This window comes from Rhincodon typus, chromosome 11, assembly GCF_021869965.1.
Source record: "Rhincodon typus isolate 14 chromosome 11, sRhiTyp1.1, whole genome shotgun sequence".
NCBI classification, from domain to species: Eukaryota; Metazoa; Chordata; class Chondrichthyes; order Orectolobiformes; family Rhincodontidae; genus Rhincodon; species Rhincodon typus.
Window position 1 is genome coordinate 30,212,225 of NC_063342.1, and position 10,365 is coordinate 30,222,589.

Sequence of the window (10,365 nt, forward strand, 5' to 3'; positions counted from 1 at the left end):
ATTCTGGTGAGGGTGTTGTTTATCCTCACCGGAATAAAATTCACCAGAGATGAGGAGAAGAACAAACAACTCCCATTCCTGGACGTCATGGTAGAGTGCAAGACAAATGGGGAACTGCAAACGAAAGTACACCGAAAAGCCACGCACACAGACCAGGTATTGAACATCAATAGTAACCATCCCAGCGCACACAAACCAAGCTGCGTGCGAACACTATTTAAAAGGGCAACAACACACTGCAGCAACATGGAACTACGCCAAGAGGAGGAGGAATACCTCTTCCAAGTGTTCAAGGATAATGGATATCCAAAGAACTGGGTCAGGAGATGCCTACAGGAACAGCATCAGAAAGATTCTACACGCCCCGACACACTCATCACACTACCCTACATCAGGAACACGTCAGAACTCACCACAAGACTTCCACGACCACTGGGCATCAGAGTGGCACACAAACTCACATCAACCCTATGACAAGTGCTCACCCGAACTAAAGACCCACTCCCCGCCATGGACAGAACCAATGTCATCTACAAGATCCCCTGCAGAGACTGCGAGACACACTACATCGGACAAACAGGAAGGAAACTAACAACAAGAGTACATGAACACCGATTGGCTACAAAAAGACACGACCAATACTCACTCATCTCAATCCACATGGACAAGGAGAACCACGACAACACCAAAATCCTGGGACAGGCTAGGCAAAGACAAGCATGAGAATTCCTGGAAGCATGGCACTCCACGAAGCAGGCTATTAATAAACACATTGAACTGGACCCCATATACATTCCATTACGGAGGAAACCTGGAAGTGAGGCAATCCATCGCAACGGACCCCAGAGTTTAAAAGCCAGGCGGGAAAACACACCGACGCTTCATCAGAGGCTGCACTGAGGATGTTACCAAGCACGGTAACAAAACGTCTGCGGAACAACAAACCAGCTTGGTGAGCCAACCAACCTCAACATCAAAATGTCTTCTATTGGCATAATAAGAGGTTTGTCAGGGAATTGGAGCCAATTAGGGAGAGAAATGGCAATCTGTGGGAGAGGCAGAAGGCATGGTTTAGCCATAAATGACCACTATTATCACTGTATGGAAGAGGTCAGTAGTCACACGACACCAGGTTATAGTCCAACAGGTTTATTTGGAATCACACAAGCTTTCGGACCGCAGCCCCTTTGTCTTCGGACATTGTGCCGACTGTCCAACACCAGCACCTCCACATTGTGTATGGAAGAGGAGTTTATCAAGGTCATGTGAATGGAGGCTTTTGGGGTACTGGATGAGGTTTGCAAAGAACAGACCTTGAAGGTTTGGCAGTATGTAACGTGAATAAGTCACCAACCCAGATAGAATATTTCCTAGTCTGCTGAGGGATGTATTAGCCACAATCTTCCAATGCTCCTTAGATACAGGCGCAGTGCCAAATGACTGGAGAATTTTAAATGGTATACCTCCCTTCAGCAAAGGGGAAACAATAAATCTGGCAATTACAAGCCAGTTAGTTTAATGTTAGTGGTCAGAGCTTTTTTAGAAGTAAAATTCAGGTGAAATTAATAACAAATTGTACAAACACAGATAATAAAGAAGAGCTAGCAAGAACTTATTAAGGGCTAACTTGGTTGGCTAATTTCATTAACTTTTGCGATGAGGTAACAGAATCTAGTTGAAGGAAATTCATACAATGATTTGCAGGTGTGTATTTGATGCACAATGAAGATTGAAGTGTACACTGTAAGTGCACTTACACTTACAGAAAAATTACAAGCTAAACTGTATAATTTTAAGAGGCTTACAAAATCAGAGACCTTGGGTATTCTTGCACAAATCTTTTAAGGTACAGCTTAACAAAGCTGTTAATAAAAATAAAATGTGGCTTGGGTTTCATAAACGGAAGCACAGAGTTCAAAAGTCAGGATGCTATGTTTCATCTACTGCAAACTGCAGTTTAGCCTCAGAGGGATTTATCATGTCCAATTTTAGGCACCACAATTCAGGAGGGATGGGGAGCTTTCGAGAAGGTTCATTTGAGATTTAATGGCATAGTTCAAAGTAATTGGTAGGCTACTTTTGGAATACTGCATACAGTATTCTGCTATAGGAAAGATGATGTTAAACTTGAAAGGGTTCAGAAAAAATTTTCAAGATGTTGCTGGGATTGGAGGGTTTAAGTTGTAGGGAGAGCCTGAGTAGGCTGGAGCTTTTTTTCCTGGAGCGTCAGAGGTTGAGGAATGATTTTATAGAGGTTTATAATATCATAAAGGCTTTGGATAAGGTGAATAGCTAAGGTCGTTTCCCAGGGTAGGGGAGTACAAAACTAAAGGGCATGGTTTAAGGTGAGACGGGAAAGATTTAAAAGGGACCTAAGTGGCAACTTTTTCACACAGAGAGTGGTGCGTGTACAGGCTGATACGGTTACATCATTTAAAAGGCATCCGGATGGGTAGATGAATAGCAAGGGTTGAGAGGGATATGGGCCAAATGCTGGCAAATCGAACCAGATTAGTTTAAGATTTCTGGTCGGCACGAATGAGTTGGACTGAAGGGTCTGTTTCGATGCTGTATAATTCTATGACACTATAAAAGGGATTATAATTAAGTGGATAAGCTGGAGAAGCTGTGGTTGTTCTCTTCAGGACAGTGAGGACTAGGGAAAGATTTAATCAACGTGTTTTAAATTATGAGGGGTTTAGACAGAGGCAAATAAACAGAAACCATTTCCAATTGCTGAAAGATCGATAAACTAAGAGTAGAGGTGCAAGGTGATTACCACAAGAATCAATGTGAGTGGAAAAAGTACCAAAATCAGTGGAATTTGGAATGCACTGCCTGATAAGGTGATTCAAAAGCCTTCAAAGTGGCACTGGATAAAATAAATAAAAGTTGCAGGAATATGTAGAAAGAGCAAGGACTGTTCTTCAATATAGCTGGTACAGATTCGATGTACAGAATGGGATCCTTCTGATTTATAGTCTTCTGTGACCTCCTTGCTGCAATGTTCTTTAATCTAAGCAAAAAGTACCTATTCCTGTTCCTATTTATGATGTACATGTTTGTGGTGGTTACCAGTGTGGCTTCACATCTTGCATTCTGTAAGGCACTGAGCTGGTGTCACATGCACTATGTCAGGTGTAATCAATAAAACTTTGGCAGTAGGCCAGAAATGGTCTAACCTCAAACTAGTATAATACACTTAGGTCAGACTTGATTTTCAATTCCTTGTGAAATAAAGAAGATTGTTGGTAGATATGAAAATTGCAGGCCTAGGTATTTCATCCATATTTTGCTCTCAAAGGGTATTTTCCTATTAAGAGATTTTTACTGTGGTGGATTCTGTTCCTCTTTATTTGCTCTGTGTAAGGCATAAAATGAAGTTAATAAAGGCAAAATGTGAATATACCTGGGAGTGGAACTTGTGGGCACATGGTAAAACCAGCATAGACTCTACAGTAAGTTCTTCATGACAGATCACACAAGGGTCTTGTTCCTCGGTCTACAAAACACAAGGATTATTTTGAGTTGCAATAATTCTGTAGTATCTCAGTATGCACAGTGGACTAACATCATAGCACTGGTTCAACAATTAAAGTTAAAATTAAAATCTCAAGTGGACTGATGCACATTCTTTATTCAGTGAACTTCTTGATTGTTATGATAATTATAAATATGCAGGTTTTTCTTTCCCACTTCTGGTAAATGGCAAGGACACCAGAGTTTAGAAAAGGGAATGTGCTCAAAGGATTAAGTACCATATGTCCAAATGAAGTATTGAGCATTGGATGCAACCATAGTCCAGTTGGAATTTTGGGATCTTTCTAAACACATTCTTCTTCTCAGTAATAAATATGATTATCCGAACACAAACAGGTCAATGATTTCTCAAACTTTTGCCTTGTGCTCTCAAATTTTCTTCAGCTATGACAAAGGCGACAAAGTTCAAAATACGTTTTATCTAATGTGATACCCGTAAACATCACAGGTTATTTCTGTGCAATCTTTCTTCAGTTATGTAGCAAGTAAAGTCTAGATCGTAGACTTCTTCAGACCACTGATAACTGGATATTGAGCTTACTGGTATTCAAGTTGAATTTGTTAATAGGTGCTCCTTTAATCTTCTTTCTCCCCAACCAAACTGGAGACCCAGTTGAAGAGAATCAATGGTCACCAAATTTTAACGTTACTGAGGACGGGATTCAAGTCCAACTCTCTCTGAATAAGAAGTTAATTCTGCACTATTCAAACTATCTGCTGTATCAATGACAGTTTCAATAAACTGTTGATGCCTTTAAGAAATAAATGTCACAATCCATGCAAATGATCAACAAATGCTTCAAGTCATTGTGTTGTTAAAATTCCAAATCAATAGAAATGCATATTGCCGAACAGTGCACTGGGAGCCTGTGATTTCTGTCACTGAACACTTTGAAAGCTAATGGAAAATCACAGGCTAGAAATGTAGAGTTTCATGGCAAGAATACGGAAGAAGAATTATAGTTTTAAAATGTACGTAAACAGTCTGTCTCAAAGTTTTATATGTATCGTGTTTCAATACATTAAGTGCAAATTACCATTGCCCTGGCTCCTTCCCATGAGTTAAATTCCTGCTGCCTTGATGAACTCCAAGCAAATTTATTAGGGGGCTGATTTTGATCACTGTTGCTGCTCTGAAATGCAAAAAGAACAGTATTAATCACTCTGGAAATTATTTCCTTCATTAAAGCAATACCAATTACTTGCACCCTTTTTTTGAAAAGCTGCATTGCTCAAATTTACCTCAGAGAGTTTTGATTCAACCAACTGTGCTACTTTATTGACAATTTCATCATAGGATAATCCTGAAAGGGATCCACCATTGGACAGCCTTACTTCTTTCAAGAAGTCGGTTAATGACCCCCTGAAACACAAACAGAAATATTATTTTGATTTTTAATATGTCTCAGATACAAAACAATGTAAAAACTATTACCACCAAATGTATACAAGAGAAGCAACATTGCATTGAAGAAAATAAGCTGCCAGTTCTGCAAACAAATTGTTCTGGCCATTAATACTTACCTGGTAAAATGGGGATACGATGTTGAAAGCCTCTCCATTATTCTCTCAAAACTGTTCTTTCCACGGGTTCCTCCCGGTGTTGCCGTTAGCCCTGCTGGTCCTTTGGCAGCAGGTAAAAATTGCTGGGATGTGGTTTGTTCAGATATCGGGATAGTCCCTCGAACCTAAGAATTAACGTATAGAAACACGATTTTAAAATTACGTCAAAAGTAATCTTTAGATAATTAAACATCAACCAAACCATGTATCTATTTAAAAAGAGATCTGCTGAAGCTTCAAAAAGTGGATATTTATGCAAAGAAAACTTTGGAATTAGGACTGAGAAACTGAAGTAATGTGGCCAAGTGCAGCAAGTCTGGACAATGTTCAGGCTTGGGCTGACAAATGGCAAGTAGCATTCATACCATACTCGTACCAGGCAATGACCATCTCCATCAAAAAAATTCCAAACATCTTCCCTTGACATTCAATGACATAAGCATCACTGAATTTCCCCACTGTCAACATCCTAGAGGTCACCATTGACCAGAAACTGAATATGACTAGCTATATAAATACTGCAACAACAAGAGTAGGTCAGAGGCTTGAAATTCTGCAGTGAGCAACTCACCTCTTACTCCTCAGTGCCTGTCCAACATCTACAAGACACAAGTCAGGAATGTGATGGAATACTTTCCAATTGTTTGAATTAGTGCAGCACCAATAACAATTTAGAAGCTCCAGGACAAAGCAGTCTGCTTGACTGACAACAACCTATCATATGTCTTCAACGTACACGCTCTCGATCACCAACAGCAATAGCAACAGTGTGTACCACCTGCAAAATGTATTGTAACAATTCATGGTGGCTACTTGGACATCACCTTCCAAATTCATGATATTTCATAAAGGAGGACAAAGGCAGCAGATACACTACCAACTTCTGAAAGCTCTCCTCCAAGCCATAAAACCATCCTGATTTGGAATTTTGTCTCTGTTACTTCACTATTGCTGGGTCAAAGCCTGGAGCTCTCTCCCTAACTGCATCGTGGTTGTACCTACACCACACCAACTACAGCAGTTCATGCAAGTAGCTCAGCACTCTCGTCTCAAAAGCAATCAGGGATAGGAAATAAATGTTGGCCTAGAGAATGATGCAAACGTTTTGTGAATGAATGGGGAATAAAAAACCTGACAAAGTAGTTTTAACCTGTGCCACCCATATCGAGAACTTTGCAAATACTTGTTAAACAAGCTGGGGGAAAGGAGATCAACAGAATGATGGAAGGAAAATGTACATTGCAAGCACCTAGGATGTTAAAGTACCAGACGTCAAGTACATCAACAAACTGGGAAAGGAATGTTCCACATTTCATGTCGGCTCAGTTAGCCCAGGAGATACTGGTCCCTGTCATTAGTCTAATCAAAGTTTTGGTTTTTACCTGTTCGTATGCAGCTGCCGAAGCTTCAGCCTGCCCTGTGACACTTGTCAGCCTTCCACTCGAAGACTTCGATGGCCCGAATCCTGTCAGCACATTGTTCGCTTTCGCTTGCAAATGCTGTTCCAGAAAATGCTTCATCTAAAAATGTAGGGAAACAAATGCCTACTGCTTTAGCTTTAATGAAAGCTTTGGTTGCAGCTTTACAGAAATAGAAAATTATTACAGAGCAAAATTAATCTAAAAAGATAACTGAATGTTTTAAAGGAATAACAGTAGAAAGAACATACAACTGCATCAGGGTGTGGAGGTGGTGGTGGAATTTTAATCTTTGGAAGCATGCTCAGTTTCGTTCCACTCTTCACCAAGTTTATCTGTTCATCAAACTGGTTCTAAGAACAAAGGGAATGTCCAAATTACCACAAACAAAGATGTAAGATATTATAACAATTGATTTATTTATTTGATTTATTTATTGTCACATGTATCTTGTTGCAAAATATCATGAAAAACGTTTTACCATTCTCTGGCACCATCTTAAAACACAAAACTAAACGAAAACAAAATATAAAGGCAGAAAAATGAAGATATAAAGAAAGAAACTAGCACAGAAAGACTTGTGAAGAAATGATAGCGTTTTTTTCCCCGTTATGCTATACACTTGCAATAAAATCATATTGAGATTATACTGAAGTGCATTTTCTTCCTAATTTCATCCTGCTTTCCTAAAATAATTCACTTTTACTATAATATTGTTCCAAAGGCACAAGGGGCCCTCTGACCAAAAGAGTATAGGACTTTTGCTATAATAGAGATAACAAGGTGTAGAGCTGGATGAACACAGCAGGCCAAGCAGCATCAGAGGAGCAGGAAAGCTGACACTTTGGGCCTACACCCTTCTTCAGAAATGGTACTGAGTCAGGAGTGTAGAATCGGGACAATTCCTGCCTCTGGACATGTGAACTAGGAGAAGCTGGTCTGGAAGCTGGGACTCTTGCTTCAGGGTGGCTGGATTCCCTTGGAATTGCAGTAGATGAATGAGTGTGGAAGTTGCTGGGTCTGGACACAGGCTATATTAAAGAGTTGACTTGGAGTTTCTCCATTTTATTGATGCCTTAAAAAGGACACTAAAACACAAAACAGTTCTCAAATTCTCATTTCTCACCAATGTGAGGTAAGTGCAGCTCCAACAACTCTTTTGAAATTTGAAACCAACAAGTACAAAGCAGATTACTTGATAAATAACCCCTCCACCACCTTAAACATTCACTCCCTCAACCACCAGTGCATAGTAGTTGCAATACACACTATATGTAAGATACATTGCAACAACTGACCAAGACTCCTTCAAAATCACCTTCCAAATCAGGGACCTCTAACACTGAGAAAAACCAGGGCAGCAGCTGCATGGGAGCACTGTATCACTGAATGTTCACTACCACTGAATCAAAATTCAGGAAATCCCTCCCTAAGAGACGTAGGTGGACTTATGTGACAAAGAGCTCATTGATTCATGAAGTCAACTTACATTATCAATGTATTAAGAATGGGCAAGAAATGTTGAAGATGTCAGATAAACTCACATCTCCTAATGAATTAGAAGAAGTTGATCTTTTGTAATAGCTCCATGTTCTTGCTTTTCATTTCTCACAATTGTTGTGAGAATGAACTATCAATGTTTATGTTTCAGCGTTTGACTTTGATACCTGCAAATTTCCTGGATTAAAAGTGGTACATGCTAACCTAACAAACCCAGCTGATGGTAATACTGGATAAATCAGATTCCAGACTGAAACCTGGCTTGGTAGATCATAAATTTTATTCTTGTAATTTGGTTACTGTGGTGGTCAGTCTCTGAACAGATTCACACATTGTTGTTAAAGTGCTTCAAACAAAAGAACATAACTTCTTTTACAAAAGGAAATAAAAGCTGTATGTACAAGATAGTTTGGAAAGATCTTTAAATAACAAAAACACAATTCAACACTTTTTCAACATTATTTATAACCCTCGATCCTGGTGAAATGCCACTTACATCTTAACTCTTTAATTTCTTATTTAATTATGAGGTTGTAAGTGTTTCCTTTTGACAACTTTCACAAGCCATAATTTTCTCCATTATTAACTCTCCCTGAGATACACAGTCACCAGCTAAATTACTGATGTTTTCTAATTTTAAAAACAATCCCTAACTAATGTGAACTGCCAAATAGTTTAAGACTTCTCCTCAAGTCTGATAGCCTGGAGGTTGCCACAAACATAACTGTCCTGTTGGTATGAGTTTTTTCTTCTCAACTGAAACCTGATTCTGGCCCCTGGCCATTTGACCTTCTGTATATCATAGAAATTCAACTTTGTAAATGGTTCATAAATCAACTCCCAAGGATGGAAAGTCTCAGATATGAGGAGAGATTGGATAGACTGGGTTTGTTTGCCCTGGAGCAGAGGAGACTGATGATCTGATTGAGGTATTCAACATTATGAGAGGCATAGACAGCGTAGAACATGAGAACCTTTTCCCCATGGTAGGCGTGTCTAAGACCAAAAGGCATAAGTTTAAGGTGAGGAGTAAGTGGTTTAGAGGAGATCTGAGGAAAAATATTTTCACCCATAGGATAGTAGAAATGTGAAACGTGTTGCCTGAGAGGATGATGGAGGCAGGTACTCTCACAACATTTAAGAAGCATCTGAACAAGGACTTAAAATGCCAGGACATAGTAGGCTACTGACCAAGTGCAGATAAATGGGATCAGTATAATTTGGTGATTGTTGGTCAGCATAGACATGATGGGCTGAAGGGCCTGCTTCTATGCTGTATGACTCTATGACTCTAGATTGCTTCCTAGTCATTTAACGTAAGTCATGTGCTTTGCTGGAAATACTGGACTCCATATTTTTTAAAAACAGACTTTCTGACCTTTTCTTTTTAAAAAGAAAGTCACCGACACAGAATGAAAATCCACTTGGAACAAAAAAATACTGTTCACTTGGAACTCAAGACCTGTAAACTTCACCACTGTGGAGAAACAAAACAATAACTAGTTGGGGCTTAGCTCATCCTTACAGCTTAAGGACTCTTGAAAACTTTAAAGTGGAACTGCCTTTACATTCCTGTCTATACTGGAAACCCCTTCCCCACTTGGTAAGTTTATTATCAGTGGTTATGCTTTGAAGTCAGGTCTTTATTATTTTTTTCGAGGTAACAAGTAATAAAATCCTACTAGCCTTCACTCAATGAAATCTCCTGACTAATTGGTTCCTTCATTTTGATGTAAATTTAAATTGAAATGTGATAAGAACATAAGGAATTGGCCATTAAGTTCCTCAGGCCTGCCCCACCATTCAATAAGATCATAGCTGATTTGCCCCAGGCCCCACTCCTCTTTTCTGCTAGCTCAGCATAGCCCTCAACTCCTGAAATTTCAAAAATCAATCTACCTCCTGCTTAAATACTTCAAACAATCTAGCTGCACAGCTCTGGGGGTGTCGATATTCAATACTTTCTGGGAGATGAAAATCCTTCATATCTCAGTCTTAAACAAGTGTCCCCTTATTCTGTAGTTATGACTCCTGTTTGAGATTTCTCCACTAGTAGAAACATCTTCTCAACAACAACACTGTCCAGCCCCGTCAGATTCTTGTTTGCTTCAGTAAGATCACCCCTCCTTCTTTTAAACACTAAAGAATAAAGGATGAATCTGTCTAGCCATTCTTGATAAGTAAATCCCTCTATCTCAGGAATCAGCTTAGTGAATCCCTTTTGAACAGTTTCCAATGCAGTATATCCTTACTTAAATTCTGGGACCAAAACTGTACGTGGTATTCTAGCTGCAGCTTCAACAACACCCTGTAGAGTGGTAACCAGAATTCTGTTTGGCTTATT

At 39.4% G+C, this 10,365-nt stretch overlaps 1 protein-coding gene across 1 annotated transcript in view; it reads right to left on the minus strand.

Moving 5' to 3' along the window:
* Positions 1-3,352: 3,352 nt before the first annotated feature.
* LOC109934213 overlaps positions 3,353-10,365 on the minus strand; it is a 53,521-nt gene continuing 46,508 nt past the window's right edge. The window contains exons 14-19 of the mRNA XM_048603074.1: positions 6,773-6,874; positions 6,486-6,623; positions 5,065-5,228; positions 4,783-4,903; positions 4,578-4,673; positions 3,353-3,502 (exon numbers count right to left, since the gene is read on the minus strand). Coding sequence (XP_048459031.1) covers positions 3,353-3,502; positions 4,578-4,673; positions 4,783-4,903; positions 5,065-5,228; positions 6,486-6,623; positions 6,773-6,874 — 771 coding nt within the window. The remainder of the gene's footprint in view (positions 3,503-4,577; positions 4,674-4,782; positions 4,904-5,064; positions 5,229-6,485; positions 6,624-6,772; positions 6,875-10,365) is intronic.